The sequence below is a fragment of the Battus philenor genome, unplaced genomic scaffold (genome assembly GCF_028537555.1).
Source record: "Battus philenor isolate CCGP_79_NKW_IND1 unplaced genomic scaffold, ilBatPhil1.0.hap1 SCAF_21, whole genome shotgun sequence".
Classification (NCBI taxonomy): domain Eukaryota; kingdom Metazoa; phylum Arthropoda; class Insecta; order Lepidoptera; family Papilionidae; genus Battus; species Battus philenor.
Window position 1 is genome coordinate 801,265 of NW_027181684.1, and position 21,776 is coordinate 823,040.

The 21,776-nt window shown below is 39.6% G+C and overlaps 2 protein-coding genes across 2 annotated transcripts in view; one reads left to right on the forward strand and one right to left on the reverse strand.

Moving 5' to 3' along the window:
* The first annotated feature begins 74 nt into the window (after nucleotides 1-74).
* LOC137923452 (kynureninase-like) lies at nucleotides 75-1,355 on the forward strand. Its single transcript, XM_068766710.1, has one exon. The coding sequence runs from the start codon at nucleotides 75-77 to the stop codon at nucleotides 1,353-1,355; it is 1,281 nt and encodes a 426-aa protein (XP_068622811.1).
* A 3,130-nt stretch (nucleotides 1,356-4,485) lies between these two features.
* ClpX (Caseinolytic protease chaperone subunit) overlaps nucleotides 4,486-21,776 on the reverse strand; it is a 56,545-nt gene continuing 39,254 nt past the window's right edge. Inside the window, exons 4-13 of the mRNA XM_068766306.1 lie at nucleotides 18,635-18,813; nucleotides 16,116-16,229; nucleotides 14,127-14,271; nucleotides 13,613-13,704; nucleotides 13,040-13,193; nucleotides 11,516-11,711; nucleotides 10,863-10,955; nucleotides 9,654-9,782; nucleotides 8,834-8,999; nucleotides 4,486-4,942 (exon numbers count right to left, since the gene is read on the reverse strand). Coding sequence (XP_068622407.1) covers nucleotides 4,941-4,942; nucleotides 8,834-8,999; nucleotides 9,654-9,782; nucleotides 10,863-10,955; nucleotides 11,516-11,711; nucleotides 13,040-13,193; nucleotides 13,613-13,704; nucleotides 14,127-14,271; nucleotides 16,116-16,229; nucleotides 18,635-18,813 — 1,270 coding nt within the window. The 3' untranslated portion in view covers nucleotides 4,486-4,940. The remainder of the gene's footprint in view (nucleotides 4,943-8,833; nucleotides 9,000-9,653; nucleotides 9,783-10,862; nucleotides 10,956-11,515; nucleotides 11,712-13,039; nucleotides 13,194-13,612; nucleotides 13,705-14,126; nucleotides 14,272-16,115; nucleotides 16,230-18,634; nucleotides 18,814-21,776) is intronic.

The following is a 21,776-nucleotide window of genomic DNA, read 5'->3' on the forward strand; positions in this document are numbered from 1 at the left end:
ATAATATATTAATCGTAAATAATTTATTTAAAATTGACCACGAATGAGATATTTTGTGGGTAAGAAAGGTGAAGATGGGTTATAATTTCAAAGATGATGAGAATTATCCAAAGGTATTGGACGAAAAAGATCCTTTGAGACATTTCAGAGAAAGATTTTATCAAAGAGACGGTGAAATTTACTTGTGCGGCAACATCTTCGGTCTAGCTTCCATAGACGCGGAGAACTCTTTACTCAATGCCCTAGACATTTGGAAGAGAGAGAATTTTAAAATATTTAGTGAAAACGAAGGCAAATATTTATACTATCCCAGCCACCTCGCCAAGCTCATGGCGCCGCTGGTAAAAGCGATCCCCGAGGAAGTCACAATTACAGGCTCCACCACCGCCAACATTCACCAAGCCATCAGTACTTTCTACAAACCTACAAAAACCAAGTATAAAATACTGATCGAAGATACCAATTTCCCGTCAAATCGCTACGCGGTGGATAGTCAAGTTCTCTTAAAAGGACTTGATCCACAAGACGCTGTTAAAGTGGTCTACTCCGAAGGTAAGTTCTTCGACGAGGATCTGATCACACAAGCCATGACGCCTGATGTCGCTCTGGTACTTCTCTCCGCCGTGAATTTCAAGAACGCACAGATCCTGGACATGAAGCTAATCAGCGCGGAGGCCAAGAAACGAGACATCATCATTGGATGGGACTTATGCCATGCAATTGGAGCGATAGAATTGGATCTGCCCTCGCTGGATGTAGACTTTGCCGCGTGGTGCACGTATAAGCATTTGAACGGCGGAGGGGGATGCCCTGCCGGTCTTTATATCAACAGAAAGCATTTCCATGTCCGTCCAGGTCTTGCTGGATGGTACGGCAACAGGAAGGACACCCAATTCCTCATGCTTCAGGAGTTTGATCACCAGAAAGATGCGGATGGCTGGCAAATCGGATCTCCAAATTTATTTTCCATGTCAACCTTAGAAGGTACCCTTCAGATGTTCAACGACGCAGTTATGGAAAATATAAGAAAGAAATCCTTACATATAACTGCGTATTTGATGTACTTAGTTGAGTCTAAGTTGGGGCACTTTGGATTTACTTTTGGAAATCCTAGGGAAGACTCAAAGAGGGGAGGACACGTGTGTCTGGAACATGCGGAGGGTAGAGAGATCGCGTTGGCCCTAGGTGCCCGTGGTGTGGTGACTGACTTCAAGCCTCCGATCATGATTCGCTTAGGTCCAGTCGCTTTATACACCAGCTACACTCAGGTCTACCGGGTGGTGGAAATATTGCTGGACATCATGAATAGAGAGACCTATAAGAGTTATAGGAACGATCAGGAACAACTTCTTTAAATCTATTTATGGTATCATTTGGTTATATATTGAAATAAGTATAAATGGTTTTTAAAAATAGAAATCAATTGGGGACCAAGGGATGGTAACAGCTTCATTATCTTCAGTATCATCATCAGGTCAGCCGATACTCCCATTACAAGATGAAGGCCTCTCCCAAAAATAGCCATGATTACGGGTCTTGCGCTGCAAGATTCCAGCAATTTCTCCTGATCTTGACTATATCATCACTCTACCTATTGCTCTTCAATTGTATCTAAAAAAATGAAAATTAGTTTGGTTTAGTACAGTGAGGAGTCTGGTTGGTAAAAGTGGAAGATCGATACGTTGCAGGGATGCATACTTAAATAGGGTCCGCGGGTCGTCAGCCCCGAGAACCGTAATCACCCGTCTCCCTACAATGCATCGCACTCGACACCCGCACGGTTAATCCATATATTATAAAGGTGGTTTTTAGTAAGATTTACTAAGTGTGGACAAAATATTCAACAATAAAAGTACAATAGTGTCTAGAATATTGGTACTCGTCTTATTGAGATCATGTCTAAATATTTTCTTTTATTTTTATTTATAGTAAAATTTTTTAGCGGAACTAGCTAAGACTTCTGAGGTCACAAGCTGATTTAAAAGGAAGTTAAAGCTCTATGTCCCCTGCGCTGCCTCTCTAAGCTCGCGGAATATAAACGCACGTAATGCAACAGTGACAATAATTTAAATCAAGTTATGTCAAACTACGAATATTACATATCCTTGTAGCCAAGCAGCACTGGAGATTACAGATAATCCGAAAGGTTTATTACAATTTTAAAATTCGTAAATAAATGTCTATTTAAAAGGTATAGAAATACGGTATTTTTTTAAATATATACATATATAATAAGTAAAACTGTATATCTTTCCTTATTATCTATATCGTAGTATATTTTTAATCGACTTTTAAAATTACCACAGTTTATTATCATTTTTCTTTTTAATTTTTCAATTATACTTTTAATTTATTGTCTGTAATCGAAGATCTAATGACCTTTCTAGAGAAGTCTAGAAAGCTCTGACGACTCTTCTTGTAGCTCACGAGGCGTTGGCTCTCTCCTCTCTCTTTTTTGCAACCGAAAATGATAATCTGTTCTTTCCGCGCCAAATACAGGACAGCCGGTGGTTAGATTACAGGTGCAAGGGAAACTCTCCTTGAGTTCCAGGTTTAATCTGTGAAGGTACTGGAAGAATCCCCCGTGCCCCGTGAGCATTGGGACCAGTAGCGCGTAGTTGAGCTCAACCCTTCTGAGGATCTTAACCAGATCGTCTGTCCACCATATTTTACAGAAGAACCGATTGATTTTTACCTCGCTTTGCGTCCTTTATTTTTTTTCGAAGTTGCGTCACTGCTTAATTAGTACTAATTTTCACTGTGCTTCGTTAGATTTTCGAGGTTGTGTTATTTTGGGTTCGAGACATTAATTTTTTTTTAAATTTTCTTTTCTTCTAAGATGGCAACACATTTGTTTCTAATTACGCCATGTCATCATAACTCGGGAATTCCCTTACTAACGAAAAATCAACGCGATTTTAATACAGTTTTATTTTCACTTAGTTTTGATAATTTTAGTACAGTTTCAATTACGTAGTGTGTTGTGCTTTTTTTAAAAGAGAATAATAAGTTTACATAAATTTTTACGTGTTATTTCTGGTTACAAAAAAGGTAAATATTATTCCAATTTATTTATGGGCAGAGTTATATTATCTTTTTTTTTAAATGTTTGCTTTGTTCAATTTTCTTTTAAAAAGTAGTATTTTCGCGACCCTGGAACCCATCTTCGATCTTTACATGGTTTGCTACAGAAAATCTTAATTCACTTTGCGGCGTTTCAGCATGAGGTGTTGGTGACTAGATGGCAAAAGGTGGATAATGCTGAAAATATTGTTGATTAGAAATAAAAAATTTTTAAAAATGTTGTCGTGTAAATTTAACTTAAAGCAACATTACTCTCCAGTCTCCCTTACTCCCCCTGAGTCTATTTTTCCTGATGAGTTAAACTCTGGAGCCTTTAAGAGCAGAGTGAATAGGTTTCTTTTGGATGGGAATATACAACCTTTATCTTCAACTACACTTTCCATCAGGTGTGACGGAAGACTATCGCCTATACCATTACAACTATATCTTTGAAGAAATAAAACTATAAATTCGTTTTTCAATCTTTTATTAACTTCTGGTCTCTGAACACTTCTGTAATTTTTATAAAAAAATCTCATTCTACCCTACCTTACCAAAAACAATTTCGCTACGCCGTCAATTTGCCGGTATTCCGAGATCTTTAACATAACCTGTATATACATCAACATATATATATACATCTACAAACCGGTATTTAGAAAAACGAAAAATAAAAAAAAAAACGTCATAGTCCGCTAGATTTTTAGTTCTATTTATTTAATTTTTTTTTAATTGTAAATTGACTTAAACTATTTTTTAACTAATTCGATTTAACCGTAACTTACCAATTTAACTGTCCTAACCGAGTTTTAACCTATTTTTATGATCTAACATATTTTACGATCACATTTGTCCGCATATCCACCGCGCGTCGCAGAGTTTCAAACTATCATATAGTCTATGATGAACAAGGAAATTTTATTTTCTCACAGGGTTGCCAACCGTATGTTGGGGAGGACAGACTAAAAAAATTGTTATTTTTTTTATTAAAAACCTTAATTTATAATTTGGTTATTTACAATAATTTACAATGTACTCGCAACGCAACATGGTGGTGCATGCCACGTGATCAATCATACGTGTTCGTAAATAATTAATTTTCTTTTAACCAAGGAACTAAAGATCACTTTAACGACGAAACCATTCTTATAACACCATCTCTGCGAGAGCAAAGCCTTCCACATCGAGGTCCGCTAATGCCTTTCTTAGTCCACACTTCATATGCTGATTGGAAAAATTGAATTACGAACTACCGAAACCGCTTTACCGCGCCTGAGGAAAGAAAGAAATCGCGGGGAAGCGGGGAGAGATCGGAATAAGTATCAAAAGCCGAGCTTTGACGGCGACATTACTGAACGGCATGTACTCCCCCGCGTCGTTGGATATACATAAGGCGCGGTACAGCGTTCCCGGTAGCACTATAGCAAATTTACGCACACTTTCTGTTAATGCCGTCTATAAGTCATTTTAAATAAAATCAAATATATATTAATTTTTCGATTTCGCATTAATTAAGTTATTTTAAATATTCCAATGAGCTAAACTTTTAATATTTTGGACCTATGAAACAATTTCAAACTTCTCTCGCAAATATAGATCACCTGTAATCAACTTTCACTTAAAATAATTTAAATTACAATTGATTGTCTAAAATTACCGCGTGGGTAGTACGAAGAAATATATTCGTTTCGAATTTGAGAGGTACAGTAAGTGGATAGGTTAAGGGGGGTATGAGGGATGTGGAAGGGGGCGTGGGGGGAGGCACGGGGTCCGCAGCGCGGGTCCTTCGGCGAGTTCGTTCGTGCGTCTGTAACCGCCATACTTGTCTCCGCTTGCAGCGCTCATTCAATGACAGATGACTGGGACATAGCTCGAGCTCCTGTAATAGATACACGACTAATGAGTCACTATGTGGCAGAATAAGTCCAGCCATTGTGGCAAAAACCGCTTGTTCAAGGATCTTGAACTTCCTGGAGAGAACTTGTTATGGTAGTCCAAAGACACTGGTAGCGGGTCGCTTACATCCGGTGCTATTTGGAAATATATGTGACAGGCCCACGCCCAGCAGTGAACTTCCTCCGGTTTAAATAATGATAATGATGAATACATAATTATACCGTAATTACACAAGGTAATTTTTTCTAAGGACTCTCTCTCTCTCCCCTAAGCATTATTATTCCCATCTCATCATGGGGTCTGCTTTCCTTATCTTCTTTCTCCACCTCGCGCGATTGGACATTTCATTCGCGGAAACTTTGCAGGTAGATATACAGACATACAGGCAGACAGACTGGCTAGAATAATTTTTGAGTATTTAAAAAACACAACGATCGAGTCATATATTATATTTCATTATTTTTGTCTAATGAATATTTTTCATATTAAAGCGAAAGTTTTAAAGTCGTATTGAGTCAGTTTTAGAACTGCCCCCCTGTGGGGCGTGGGCCCCACGTTGGGAAACATTGGTCTAGTGTTAAGTAATTTTAACAAATTGAAGAAGACGTTATTTTACGTGTTAATTAAATCTACGGACAATCTACCGCAAACGCTCGGGTGACAACGCATTTGTATTTTTTTTTAAATCGAACTTATACTGCTATCCATTGTCACCCGCAGAATATTCAATGGCATTGAATATTCAGCGGGTTTAACCCTTTGGGGCACGCTGGTATTAAAAATGTCCCATCTTTTTGATGCGTAATAACGCACGATGGGACATTTATCGACCCACCTGTAAATATTGGAATAATTGCGCGCTCATACATTCTTTTCTGTACTTTATTATTTAAAGTAATTGGCAGCCCCATTAGCAATTGTTAAAAATATACTCGATTGCGCTGGACATATGACAGGTTCATCAAGTGTTGAAACCGAAAATTTTTAGTAGTTAATACAGAATTAATTTTTTTTTCGTCAAATAAAATAAAATTTCTGTGCAACATGGGTATTTTAATTTTCTAAAATTCCGTGCCTCAAAGGGTTAAAAGGTAAAACACAGATAGCGCTTAGCATAAAACCTTTTTTAATCAAGCTAATGGACCGCCTGAGTAGCCACGTCTTGTTAAATACAATTTCACTAGATTAGGAAGCCGAACTTTACCGAACGCGAGACAGAGTGTCTAGACTCAAGGTCCCCTACGAGAAGCTTGAGCTAACATTACTATGACTCCGTACGTAATTTACCGCTGGGCGAAGTGGCAGAAGAACAATGCCTCTATCTATAATGTCAGGGGGTGTGTACTTGTATGTTACACATGTACTTTGTACTCTATTGTCACCGATACTTGCATAAATAAATGTGAAATGATTGTACCACATCATCCGGCCGGGGACCAAAATCATTCGAGCGCCATATACTGTGTGCTGGTTCGCGACGGTGTCCGGTTCACGCAGATCACCGGCAATCATTCAGTGGGTTTCTTATCACTAAAGAAATAAATAAATAGTTGGACGTCCGATCGTCTAAATGATCTCTCGCTATGTAAGTAAAGGTGACAACGTTTGTCCCGGATTTTTAAGCGGTTGCGTTGTCACCCTAGTTTGAATGAGACTACCTTATCACCGCTCATATATTGTACCGCGAATTCAAATATAAAGACTACAATATTTAAATATAAATAAGATGTAATTGTAAATAAATATAATCCACTCGGTACAGTCGCGCATATCTATCTCCCGGTAAATGCTTCTCTATATCATAGTACAATAATATTCTTGTATCAAAATGTACAATTTATGTACAGTCATGCACGGAATCAGACATTAAAATACGTATCTCTGTAAAAATGTCGGTGTGGTCCAATGTACTGTCGCGCAAAAAATTTCGTGGTACAGTCAAACATATTTTAAACAAAAAAACTCAGTAACTAATGTCGGTACAATCAAGCACATAGTGTTTTGGCACTAAATAAAATGTCGGTGTGGTCCAATGTACTGTCGCGCAAACAATTTCGTAGTACAGTCACAGACATATTTTAAATAATAAAAAACAGTGACTAATGTCAGTACAATCGAGCACATAGTGTTTTGGCACTAATCTCAAACTTGTACACTAATGAAGATACAGTCGCGCACACAACTTTATAGTACAATCGCAATCATATGCTCTTTATTGCTCGTCAAACAAATGCACTTTCTTAATGTCGTTAGTGCCACTTCAAAGTACAGTCACGGTCATATGCCATTTATTGCACCTCACTGCGTGAATTATGCATAATATAGTTTTGTAGATTAAAAATGATACCAACAAATGTACAGTCCTGGAGAAAATTTTTTTCTTGCGCCATTGCGATATAATCACGCGCTCACTATCTTACAGTACAGTCACGGCCGTATTACTCGAACTCGAAATAGTAAAGCACTTGTACAATATATAAATCGCGATACAGTAAAACATATGCGACTTCACGGTACAGTCACAAGCCAAATATTAATCTTTTTAAATAATGTCGATAGTCTTGCGTTACAAATTCACATGCGGTACAGTCATGCACGCAAAATGTGTTGTCATAACAGTGTCATAGTTAATTTCTAAGGAAAATTTGTAATACCGGTACAATCGCGTACAACGGTGTAGATCGCTTGCGTGCAGCAGTGAAAATTGCAGCGTGATACAGATTTCCGTGCGGTACAGTCGCGTACAGAGTTCAGATTTTCGTGCAGTACATTCGTGTACAGCGGTGCGTTACTTTGCAATACAGTCGCGTACAGAGTTCAGATTTTCGTGCGGTACAGTCGCGTACATAGTTCATATTTCCGTGCGGTCCAGTCCCGTACAAAGTTAAGATTTCCGTGCGGTACAGTCGTGTACAGCTGTGCGTTACTTTGCGGTACAGTCGCGTACAGCGTTCAGATTTCCGTGCGGTCCATTCGCGTACATAGTTCAGATTTCCGTGCGGCCCAGTCGCACACAGAGTTCAGATTTCCGTGCGGTATAGTCGTGTACAGCGGTGCGTTATTTTGCGGTACAGTCGCGTACAGAATTCAGATTTCTGTGCGGTACAGTCGTGTATAACGGCGTACGCTACTGCGCGGTACAGTCGCGTATAACTGTGTACGTTACTGCGCGGTACAGTCGAGTACAGAGTTGTGATTTCTATACGATACAGTCGCCTAAAACGGCATATATCACCGCGTAGTATATTCGCGTACATAGTTTAGACGTTTATACAGTAAAGTCGGGTACAGCAGTGCAGATCGCTGCACGGTACAGTCGGGTACATCAGTGCAGATCGCTGCACGGTACAGTCGGGTACAGCAGTGCAGATCGCTGCACGGTACAGTCGGGTACAGCAGTGCAGATAGCTGCACGGTACAGTCGGGTACAGCAGTGCAGATCGCTGCACGGTACAGTCGGGTACAGCAGTGCAGATAGCTGCACGGTACAGTCGGGTACATCAGTGCAGATAGCTGCACGGTACAGTCGGGTACAGCAGTGCAGGTCGCTGCACGGTACAGTCGGGTACAGCAGTGCAGATAGCTGCACGGTACAGTCGGGTACAGCAGTGCAGATAGGTGCACGGTACAGTCGGGTACAGCAGTGCAGATAGCTGCACGGTACAGTCGGGTACAGCAGTGCAGATAGCTGCACGGTACAGTCGGGTACATCAGTGCAGATCGCTGTACGGTACAGTCGCCTAAAGCGGCATATATTACCGCGTAGTATATTCGCGTACATGGTTTAGACATTTACTGTACAGACGGGTACAGCAGTGCAGATCGCTGCACGGTACAGTCGGGTACAGCAGTGCGGGCCGGGTACGCTACGTACAGTTGTGCAGGCGCACGGAGGGCCAGTCGTGCAGGTCGCGCTCGCGCGGCGGCTGCCGGCGCGTCACGCGCGGCGGCTCGCTGCGCTGCACGCAGCCCTCGTGGATGTGCACCGACACGATATCAGACCCGGGGATCTCGAACATTACTTCCAGAAGTAGGTTCTCCTACAAGTAAACGGAACATCTTGTTATATATGTAAATATTAGTGAAGTAAAGTATACTAATACAGGGTGGGCCAAAAATTTTTGCAAATAGAATGTTGCGAGATGCAACAAGATGGTGCAACATGCCATACCTCAAACGTGACTTTAACAGTGGTCAAAGAATTGTTTCCTAACAAATTGATTTCTCGCAGAGGTGATATCCCATGGCCTCCCAGAAGCCCGGACCTTACACCTTGCGATTTTTTCTTGTGGGGATATCTGAAGAGTCGAGTATACCTTAATAAACCGACGACCATATCTCAATTAAAAGAAAACATCCACGAGGTGACAGCCGCGATTCCTCGCAGCATGTGTCAACGAGTTTTCCAAAGTTTACGTAGTCGATTACAGGAGGAGGCTGGCGGGCGGTGCACTTTGTTGCACGACTACCACTGCATGTGCGGAAGTGGCTAATTTTTGGTTATTTTCTTACTTAGGATGAATTTCCGCAAGGTAACGCTTGATTCCATTAAATATTTCTAATAAGTCAAGTTTTAAAAGCGTAACAGTTATCGAGGATTAGTAAAAACGTGAAGAGGTAGGCGTGGCCTGTTGTTAGTGGGTGTGGCCAGCCGTGGGTGGGCGTGGACTGTTGTGAATGTGGCCTGGGCTCACCATGATGGCGCGCAGGCCTCGGGCGCCCGTCTTGCGCTCCATGGCGAGCGCGGCGACGGCCCGGAGCGCGTCCTCGCTGAACGACAGCTCGCACTTGTCCATCGCGAATAGCAGCTTGTACTGCGCCACCTACACGCAAACAAACAAAACATACAAATCGTGAAGATATCTTTTATTTGTACGGTATATGACATATTATTGTAATAAATAAAAGATATATTTTATGGCTAGATGGAGGGGTATTATATATATTTATTTACATTTTTAGTACAGCACAGACAATGACTAGAAAAAAATAAACAATTTATATACAGGTGAAAAAGGCGGTCTTATCGCTCGTGGCGATCTCTATCAGACAACCTTGGGACGGAGATGAGAGATGTGAAGTAGAGGGCAGTATAGGGAGTACATACATACCAATACATATATATACACATATATACATATATACATATATATATATATATATATATATTGCCGTAAAAAAGGTGTTACATAAATACGAATAAATAATGATACACAATAAACTATTTTAGAGTCCAGATAAGTGCTTTTTTGGCATCTTTTTAAATGCTGACAGCGTGTTATATCTTCTGGTAACTCATTCCATAATCCTGACAGCGACAATAGTGAAAGATTTGTATATAAATATAGTAGAATTAGCAGGCATTATCAACTATCTCAATCGGTAATATCAAGATCCATTTTCAAAATAGGTGTTTTAAAATTAAAAGATTTATTATTTTTAACCCATTCGGGCAATACATACAAAAATTATAGAACTCTGGAGCAAGGCCAAGGAAGTGAGGCGATGTAAATAAGGAAAGTATTGACAGGAATGAAAGACATTGAAATAGACAAAAGATAAAATAGATATGGAAGTCAATAAAATTATTTAAAAATTACAATATAAATAAATACCCTATCAACCGATGGGATTTAGACGAGTGACCACAATAATTGGCCCAGAAAAAATAAGACATACTTGACGTAATACGAAAACAAGCCAACATACAATAACATATATGTACCAAGACTATTGTCAGGTTACAAAGGTTCATTATATCTATAGGAACCTGTTAAAAACTCAATAGTTACTCATTTAACAAGAATATCAGTATTTATTACTTAAGTAAATCAATTTGTCTCGTATAAAAAACTAAAACAAGACTATATATAACATATTTTGAACACTCCGTATGAACTCACCATAGCGTTCTTGGGTTCAGTTAGTATCCGGACCAGCAGGTCCTGGTTTAGACTGTGGAAAGGCACTAGAACTGGAAATCTGCCCACAAACTCCTGAAATAAAAAAATACATATTTAGTTAAGATATGTTCAATCAATCATTCATGTTCATTTTCTTTCCAGTCATTCATTCAATCATATCGTCATTTATGTCATTCATTAAATTATACACTATGTTTATTCGTTTGAATCCTTTCTAATCATTGCTTCAATCATTTCTTTTACCCGTACGACATTAATTGTACACATTCACTTAATTATTCCCGTTCCAATACCAGATTTAATCATTCGCATATATTATTGTTACTCGTTTATGTTTATTTTTTCATTCAGTCGCTCATTTATGTCGTTCATTCGATCATACACGTTCACTCATTCATTCCGATTTATCGATATACGTTCTTTTCCCATTACAAATTCAATCGCTCATATACAACGTCGCTGCACGTTCATTTTTATTTCTTTTCAATCACATCTTCAATGACGTCACAAATTAAATGACTTCATTCATCGCGACCGATTGAATGTATGGAATTCATACAAGGTATAAACCCAAACCACATACATTAAACGCTGTGGGGGTATCCTCATGTCATTGTCAAAGTGGTACTGACCGGTATCATGCCGAAGTCGATGAGGTCGCGCGCCTGCACCTTGCGCAGCCAGGCGTCGCGCTCGTCGCCCTCAGCGGCTGCAGATTGCAGCGGCGACGCGTCGGCGGCTGCAGCGGCCAAGGCGGCGCGCCGCCCGCCCGAGCGGTCCCACGCCCCAAACCCGAGGTACTTCTCGTTGCTGCGCCGCTGCACCAGCCTGCGCACGCGCACACCTTACACATCTGCACCGGGAGACTACCGAGCCTTGCGATGCCTTTTATTATATATGATGGGCACGCAATCTTCATTTATCACCAACCCGCCCGCCAAACGATACGAAGCAGTAGTAGCCCAGCGGTGGAGGATTGAGACTTGCGATCGTAGGTAGCGGGTTCAATTTCCGGGATAGAATCTTATACATTTCACACTTTTGTGCATTAATTATAGAGGATGAACAGCAGCGTCTTCTGTATACTGTAATACAATACTGCGATCACCAACTTGCCTGCCGATCGTTGCGACAATGGTACATCACCTCATAGATATCTTCTATAGGCTAATACGACAATCGCCTTACAAATACCGCTAGCTCTAGCAGCGAATAAATCCGGATATTACAAATCACTCTACTTGTGCCTATTGTATCAGTCGTCATCATTTCAACCATAGGATGTCCACTGCTGATAGAATCATTCATAATGGTCGATGTAATCGAACGTCATTGCACAAGAAGACCTTTTTAAAGACAGGAATGTGGCATCTATTATGGGTGACGAGGACCAAAGACCTACTCTCAAGTACAACAGTAATAGTAAGAAAAGGACAAATATTTAGCCACTTCCGCACATGCAGTGGTAGTCGTGCATGAAAGCGCACCGCCCGCCAGCCCGCTGACAAATGCGTATGCGGCAAACAATGCGAATTACACAACTGCCACCGTTAAATCACTCAATGAGTGGCTAAATATTGGTCCTTTTATTACTTAGGATGGACTTCCGCAAGGTAACGCCTGATTCCATTAAATACAACAGTGATAGTACAAGAAATAATTAAGAAATAAAAATGGTTGAGCATGATCTAGACCGTATAAAAACCAAATAAGAAACAAATTCAATGAAAGTCATAATAACATAAAAATCATAAAAAAAGAATCAAAATTTAATACATAAACCTAAGAAAACTAAAATGAGCAAATTGTACTGTATCTGTGATATTATGAGAATCGTGGAGAAGAATTAGAGGCTACATTTGAAAGGCATGTGGAAAATTTTAAAGAATATTAGAATGACAAAGGAAGAATTAAGAAGAATATAAAATAATTAAAGCATGAAAGTCGAAATAAAAACTAAAACTGAAAAATTATTAACACTACGAATAATAAAGTCTCTGCCAATACAGTTGTTGAACGAGAAGCCACAATAACGGAGCCATAAAAAGAAGTCCTCCCTAAACCTGCCAGTGTTTACACCTGGAACACAATTGACCTGGTACACCAACGGAATTCTGAAATATAAATACATCTTTTATATAATCATCTCCAAGTACCTGTCAAGACCATTGTAGGCTCCACTGGCAACGAACAGTATGTTGGTTGTGTCAACGTGAACAGCATCACCTCGCAGTTTACGCGAGTTCCTCTCTGGCACGGACACTACTGCTCCCTCCAGCATCTTCAGCATGCCCTGCTGAACACCCTCACCTGGAAACCATAAGTTGTTAAGTGAATTTACTGAAGATATGTCACCATCAGACATGGTCGTTGTCTGTTCTCTAGAAATATAAATAGGCTTGCTACACCTTTCTCTAGGTTTTGATGTTGGACTTATAAATGAGAAATCAAGTCATCGAATATATTATATAATACAAATTTCAAGACGTCTGAGAGTAGTGAGAGAAATATAACTTGTCTATTTCTGCTTTAATATTTCCCCCAGCTCGTGGTCCTTAGCAATATCTATATTTCTACAACCAGCAGTGGGCGTCCCAAGACATACGATGATGATGGAGATGGGTGTGCTGTTGATAATTATCTGGTCTCTAGTGACGTGGATATACAAGGTCACAAGTCAAGAGAGCAATGAAATCACCGTGGCGATATGATGATGAATGTGACCGTACCTCCAACATCCCGGAGCTGATGTATTCCAGGAACTGCTCCGATCTTGTCCACCTCGTCGAGGAACACGATGCCCGTCTGCGCTCGCTCCACGCTGATAAAATATAAAATTATAGTAGAGTTAGAGAGAGTATAGTTGTTCTGTGCTGGATTTTGGATTATTTTTCTACTCTACTCTCTTCTACTCTTATTCCAGCTTCTATCTGGAAGTCCGTTCGGTGTTCGCCAATACGGGGCGTTTTTTTTTCTTTTTTTTTATTACGGGACGGTTAGTCACTGGGTGCAGCATGGTCTGCTCTACCGGAGGACCACAGATGCATAAGGGTCTCTGCTTGGGTTTACACTTGTGCAGGTATTCTGCGAATCCCCCATGCCCCATGAACAAGAATCGCCAGCTCCACTTTTAGAAGTGCGCGATAGACCAGTATGACGCTTTGGAATATACTCTGTGAAAAGTATGTATGTACGAAGTATCGCATGTGTGCGTGTATCATAGTGTGGGTAGTAGGAACTCACTTGAAGTTTGCATCCTGAAGCAGTTTGGCGATGACGCTCTCGATGTCCTCGCCGACGTATCCCGCCTGCGTGAGCGTGGTGCAGTCGCAGATCGCGAAAGGCACGTCCAGGCATTGCGCGATCGTCTGCGCCAGCAGAGTCTTCCCTGCAAACACCACCATCATCAGTAACCCCAAGCTTTCATTGCAACTATGTACGATAGCAAATAACCTAACCACGGTATCGACAACGAGAAGGTTCCTCCCGGGATCGCCTATCGTGTACTGTGCACAATGGTGCTGTACACGTGTTTTGCTCAAATGTCCACGGGGCACGGGGGATTCTCAGAGTAACTGTATAAGTTTAAGCTCAAACAGAGTCCCTCGTGCGTCTGTCACCCATCGGTGGACAAGACCTTGGTGCACGCGATCACTTGTTGTCCCGTATATGGAGGGCTTAGAGTGACTTGCGAACTGGAAATGAGTCGGACCATTACTTGCGGCAAGATCCCTTCCCTTTTGGAACAGAAGTTGAGCCGCCACACTTTCTTGCGGTTATGTTGCAGGGTGGTGAGTGACGTAACTATGTAAAAGAAAACCGTGTAACAAGAAGTGTGGCGAAGAATGGAAGGCGATGGGTAAATTTAATGTGGGTGGATGCTGTATGTTAAATGTATGCTGACTGATAGAAATTGTGAAGGATGATAGAGGGAAGATGAAAGGGGGGTGTATATCCCTGTGTCTCTAAAATAAGATGGAGGAAAAAGTATTTAAAAAACAAGCTAACCATGATAATGATTGTACATGTAATGTAGTGACTTAACAAACAGAACAAGTCGTCTGAATAATTTCAACGAATACCTTCGGGTTGAACCTTGAATCTATTGTGACAGCGTGTGGAATTGTAAGTGTTCCTTGACTTGGACAAACTGGAGTTTTAATCTGACCTTCCAGATGTTCAAGATACAAGGTGTCTCTTTAGGAAAGACTACCCCCCCTCTCTTCCGGATGTTCAAGATACAAAGTGTCTCTTTAGGAAAGACTACCCCCCCTCTCTTCCGGATATGTTCAAGATACAAAGTGTCTCTTTAGGAAAGACTACCCCTCTCCCTTCCGGATGTTCAAGATACAAGGTGTCTTTATAGTAAAGACCCCTGTAAGTAAGATGGTACTGTGTTGATAGAAGACAATGTAGGTGATTTATAAGGTATATAGCATTTAGCACGTGGAACTTCTATGAGGAAAAATTTAGTAAGCAAGAGGAGAGTATGGTAAGCATAAGGAGTATGTGTAGAAAGCCTGGGCAGCGGAAAATGTATGTCGGTAGAGGAAGAAGAGTTGAGAACATGGTACGAATAGTACAATGTAGATTTGGTGGGTAATGGAAACATATAGGAACTGTATGGATAGTAGATAAGACGGTTTAGGGTTGAATACAATTTATGGTGTCAGACGGACTGTCGTCAATCATTTCCGCACGCCCGCCTCCTCTATTTGTGTAACTTATGTCCGCGAATTAATTAAAGATAATTTCAACTATTTCCAAAAACTTTCATTGCATCTCCTCACTGAACCCTTACACTCTACAACAGGCACAATGTATACTTCATACACAAAACACATCATACAGGATTCATTCATACAAGAACAGGTGAGAAGTTGAAGAGTTAATTTGATGTACAAACGCGCCTGGTCAGCTACGCATGCTGATCTTAAACCTCTAATGGATGCGGTCGTTATTTTGCAAGTCCATCCTAAGTAAGAAAAGGACCAATATATAGCTACTTCCGCTATGCAGCAGTAGTCGTGCAATAAAGTGTACCGCCCGCCAGCCCGCTGATCACTCCTACCACCGTTAAATCACTGAACACGTGTTTCATCCCTCCACGGGGCATCCTCAGGAGTAATGTTACACCGATTAGTGCCAAACACAGAGTCCTTTACTTTATTTATCAACTCCAGAGTATTTTGTAAACTATATTAGTACTATATGAAGAGTGTCTGATCGTACCTGATCCAGTGGGTCCAAGCAGTAGTACGTTGCTCTTGTCAAGACGCAGGTCGTGGTGCTGTCGCTCCAGCACCTCGGCCCCACCGCCGCCGCCATGGCTCACGTGCAGCAGTTCTGTGGACAGTCACCACACAACTACAGTACCAAGAAACACTTTCTAAAACCTACGTTTCGTATTCGCAAAAGAAACATGTGAGTGAAGTAGAGCTGAAGGAACACCATCACGAAAGAGAAGAGACACCATCGTCTTCATTATGGCAGATAAAGTACGCCACCGCAAATTCCTAGGTTATTGTAAGAAAGTTATCAAGGAGGTTATAAATAAAAATAGAGATTATATTAAAAATATAAGGTCAAGTATGATTACATTAAAAAAAAAACACAAATGAGAAATTTGCAGGTAAAAATTGAGTATGGAAATAAGAGAACAAAAGAAAATGAGATGAGTGTGTAGCGAAATAATCACAGTTGTCAAAATACTTTCGTTTATATGTCAATCCATCTGTCTACGCATGCGCAAAAACTAAGGACGCGCGGCGTATGATTTGTAGGCGGCTGTCAAAACCGCGTCTCACGCCGAAAAATATTACGAAATATAGTAATGGCGAACGGAGTCAACTGACATATGTGTTGTTGTTTGTGAATTCGTATTAAATCTTTAATGCTGTGATGGTATATGGAATATTTACTATCTTATATCAATTTTAAATCAATGTTTAATATTTACAAATGAGTTGGTGTATCTGAAGTTGTAGGCGGATGACTTTTAAAATAAACTTTCTATCTTTCATCTAAGCGTTTTAATTTTTTTGCTCCAGCTCGTTAGGTGTTGTCTCTAACATTGCCTATCTAACCTGTTAAACTCCACCACAAGTGAAAGAGAAAGTTGTAAGAGATATTGAAGAGGATGAGAGAGGAGTACGAAAATGGAAAGGGAAGAATAAAAAAGTTATTGCTAAATGCGGTAGCAGTAACGTGAAGCCCAGCTTACTATTAACCTTTTACGAAACCTTAGAAGAACACCTAATTTGTAGTGTCATCAATAAATGGTAAAAATTTTACAGATGACAAACCAATTGACGTACAACATATGATGCGTATGAAAGCGACTTGACCTATACACCGATATCCTTCCGTCTATACCTCCTCACCCCCCACCCCCGTATTTATCAGGCTCGGTACAGCGCTTTCGGTTGCACTATAGATTGACGACTAAATTTTTGTTCCTTTCTATTAACAAGTATTAAGATAAAATGTATAAAAAATAGACAAAAATATGTATAAGGTTGAGTAACAAAAGATTTGTTAAATTATAAATTGTGATACCAAAAGAATCGGGCGATGCGTGAAAGAATTATAAATGAAAGAAAAGAATATACAAGAAAATGAAAAGATTGAACGATAATATAGTAAAAGAAATTGAGACGACAGAAGATAACGATATCAATACAAATTGCTGAAAATTATTGAAAAAAGTCTCTGTCATAAATTTAAGATAGGGAAACAAGGAGATACCCATGAAAAGGGGAGCCAGTGAAAAATTAAATCAGCATGTATTTCCATCTTACATTGCTGGCTGCATCGATATTCTTCACGCCTTCATAAAGTTCGCACCTATAAGCAATCAACCTGTAGATAGGCACCAGCGAAGCAGAACCTGAGGTGAGAGTGTATCTAATTTTGTCATCAACTTGTTGCTTTTTATTGTAAATACGTTTTCTTTAAGGTACTTAGTCTAAATATCTTGAAGCAGTTGAAAAGTATATTTTAGAGAAATAAAAATTATGACTGGATATATACATGGAAACCTTGTAACTTTTGAAGGCAACTGTAATATGACTACACTACTACTACATGTTGAAACTAAAGAACAGAACCTCATGCACCTGTGACCCTGCGGTGGGACCAGACCGAGGCACACCTGATCACCAGTTGTCTCTTTGGTCTGACTGTCAGTTTTACCTCGACTACAATCGACACTCGTATCGAAGTGTCTGATCAACTTGGGGGATTCTTCCCAGGACCGGCAGGTCTTGAGATAGTAACAACACTAAGTCCGAAGTACAAGTGTGAATATTCGAGCTTCGCCCTTATTTATACAGATGTAAATGAACAATTTAATTTCTGTGGAATTCCCCGCCGCTGACGATGACTTAATGTTGGCCTTGCAAACTTTTTAAAAATGGAATTATAATGTAAACGATTTAATGTACGTGCTTTTTTTTTTATGGTCCCCATTGTTGGGGACCTCTCGTTCCCCTATCTCATGTGGGACAGGGACTTTTTATTTCTAGTAATTTATACATATTTTTTATTATTATCATTCTTCTGTTTCATATATCATCTTATCTGTCGTACTGTTTCTTTCATTCTACAATTTTCCCAGTCTTTCTCTTTCATTCCATTAGCCATACATCCATCCTCAACCACTACATTCTGATTTAATGTGGTTGTGGTGATGGTAGTAATTGCGGTGTTAGCGTTGATGATGTCTGTGGTGGTGGGGATGGTCGGCTCACCTCGGTGCGTGTGGTGCAGCGGGTGATGCGCGTCGGCGGGCGCGCCGCTTGTCACGTTGTTGTAGATGCGCTTGTAGTGATTGTAGACGGCCACCGACAGCACCTTCTTGGCGTACTCCTGTCCCACCACGTGCTTGTTCAGGTATTCGAATATCTTCTTCGGCGGCGGCGGCGGCTTCCTGCGAACCATACCAAGAAACTATTGTAAAAAATTGTGAACTAAATTATGATAGTAAAAGAATGCGGCAAAGGAAAAAATTCCAAGTGTGTAAAGATTGTGAATAAATGAAAAGAGTATTCAAGAGAATGTAAATAACGAAAGAAGATACTTGAGAAGGACGTCAGAGAAGAACGGTAATAAAAAAATTACTGAAAAATATTTGAAACCAAAGTCCTGTCATTCATTAAAAATAGGGGAACGAAATATAAAAACCAGAGCAATAATCACCAGTCATCTGCTTTACTACAACGAGAATGAAAAGGCTACCAAGGAAGAGACTCCGTTTCCATTGACTTAAACGTGAAAAAAAACCCAAAACGAGTGATAAAATAGCTGTGATATTAGAAATGTAAAATAAATACCGTATTTTTAATAAGTAAATAAAAATGAAGAACTCGAATTCAATGAATCAAAAATAATAAGACCCATAGATAAACTAATATCACAGTTGTTTAAGTGGGAATGGACAGGGTACATCGTTCGTACAACCGATGGACGATGGTGGCGTAGATTAAGGTGTAGAACATGGTTTCACAGACTTATTAAGACTAGGGGCCACTCGGGCAAATCATGAACTGATGGCGGGCCGGCGACCAGAACTATAGGTAATTAATTTTTTTTTATTTTATTCTGGAATAGAATTCAATGTTATTCGAATGTACGAGAGTATTATTTTTGCTGTCGGCGGGCCGCGGTCTGTGCATCCATGGTATAGAATAACAATTTAATTGTTATCAACATCTGATATATCCAGAACATATTATAAAGTGTGATCCGTAATGTATACTTTCTTTTTTTATATTTTCTTGCAACTAAACTTGATGGGACTTAAAAGGCACACGGTCAACGAGTAAGTAATGGAGAGGCATATCCTCAGAGCTGTGAGAGTGTGCTGCTCAGAGTGTGTGTGTGCTTTTACATTTTTATTATTTTTTTTCTCTGTAGAATTATTATAATATTAACATAATCTGGAACTACATTTAACCGCTTGCATTGTTGGTTAAACCAAACGTTTTGAGCCGTCACCAGATGTAATTTGATGTACAAACGCGCCTGTTCAGCTACGCATGCTGATCTTAAATATTTAATGGATTCAGGCGTTATTTTGCGGAACTCCATCCTAAGTAAGAAAAGGACCAATACAGTAATACCCCGCTTTACGTGACCCCGTTATACGCGGTTTCACTATAACGCGAATTGCAAATTTCGCGATCAAATGCCTCGAATTACGCGAAAGAGTGCGTATAAATATAATGTAGTCATCAACTTCTCTATGGTGTCTTAACCATCTGTCAGACAATTAAAAACTGTGTTGGGTGTTATGAACGTATTTTACAAGAACGTAAACAAAACGTTACCCAAAAGACAATAGATGTATTTTTCCGTAAAAAATTAAAGAGTATGTATTGCATAAAGTGTTCCTAGAATTAAAGTGATTGATTAAAATGATTTGTATTTTTTTGTAATCATTTTTGACTATGTTTAATCATAAACCTCGTTATACGCGAATTTCAGTTAACGCGATTTTTTTTGGAACGTATCCCATATAGCTACTTCCGCCATGCAGCAGCAGTCGTGCAATAAAGTGCACCACTGCATTGGTGTGCGGACGTACTGCACTCCAGAACATTAAGACCTAACCCAGCCATCTGTCACGCTATGGACTGTCCACTGCCCCCCCCGCCCCTCTTTACCAATCCACTAGACTATTTAGGTTACTTTCTTTCGTCTTATATCTTTAACCAATTATTGCAACGCACGAAAACTGCACGAGTTATTTTTAATTGATGTTGTCAAATAAAACACTAATTTAGACAAATATCAATCAATTTTAAATCATTTTTTTCATAAGATTTTTACCCTTGCAATGGACAAGCAGTGATGTGATAAAAAATAAAACGAAATATGTTATGGTTGTACCCATCGTGGGAAGGCATACATGTAGGAGCAACAAAGATATATTAAACTCAGTACATTAGTTGTGTATATTGTTTATTTGAACATAAAAGCTGAATACTAAATGCCAAATGCGTTTCTAACGTAATTATCTACAGTAATACCCCGCTTTACGCGAGGGATACGTTCCAAAAAAAATCGCGTTAACTGAAATTCTCGTGTAAAGAGGTTTATGATTAAACATAATCAAAAATTATTACAAAAAAATACAAATCATTTTAATCAATCACTTTAATTTTAAGAACACTTTATACGATACATGCTCTTATTTTTTACGGAAAAATACATCTATTGTCTTTTGGGTAACGTTTTGTTTACGTTCTTGTAAAATACGTTCATAACACCCAACACTGTTTTTAATTGTTTGACAGATGGTCAAGACACCATAGAGAAGTTGATGACTACATTATATTTATACGCACTCTTTCGCGTAATTCGAGGCATTTGAGCGCGAAATTTGCAATTCGCGTTATAGTGAAACCGCGTATAACGGGGTCGCGTAAAGCGGGGTATTACTGTACATAATTAGGCTGTTCAATATGGGGTATTTGAACAGCATCCTTGTTTGTGGCCAATTCAATCTCATAAATAAATCCGAGTACAAACCTCCCCATAACCCGTTTAGCTATTTATTTATTACTTCATTCAATTAGAATATTACAAGCACTTTCATCATTCAACATAAAATGTCGGCATTGTTGTTCTTATAGGAAGCTACCATCTCGGAAGGCAGTTCTGCTGAGAGTCAAGAAACTCAACAGTTGCTCTTTACAAATATAGTTTTATAAAGAGCGCGCGACAACAACTGAGTGAGGTATCAACATTCTATTCCACGTTACATCAATAATAACTTTTAATATGAGTTTTAAATTTCTCCAGCATGTATATCTTGTGTCATAAATATTTTATATAACAAGGAGTACACAGCTTATTTTTATTTACTATTTTTTAATAATTTAGAATGTT

Excerpts from the sequence above, each read along its gene's own strand:
- LOC137923452 (XM_068766710.1), top strand. The coding sequence starts at position 75 with ATGGGTTATAATTTCAAAGATGATGAGAATTATCCAAAGGTATTGGAC.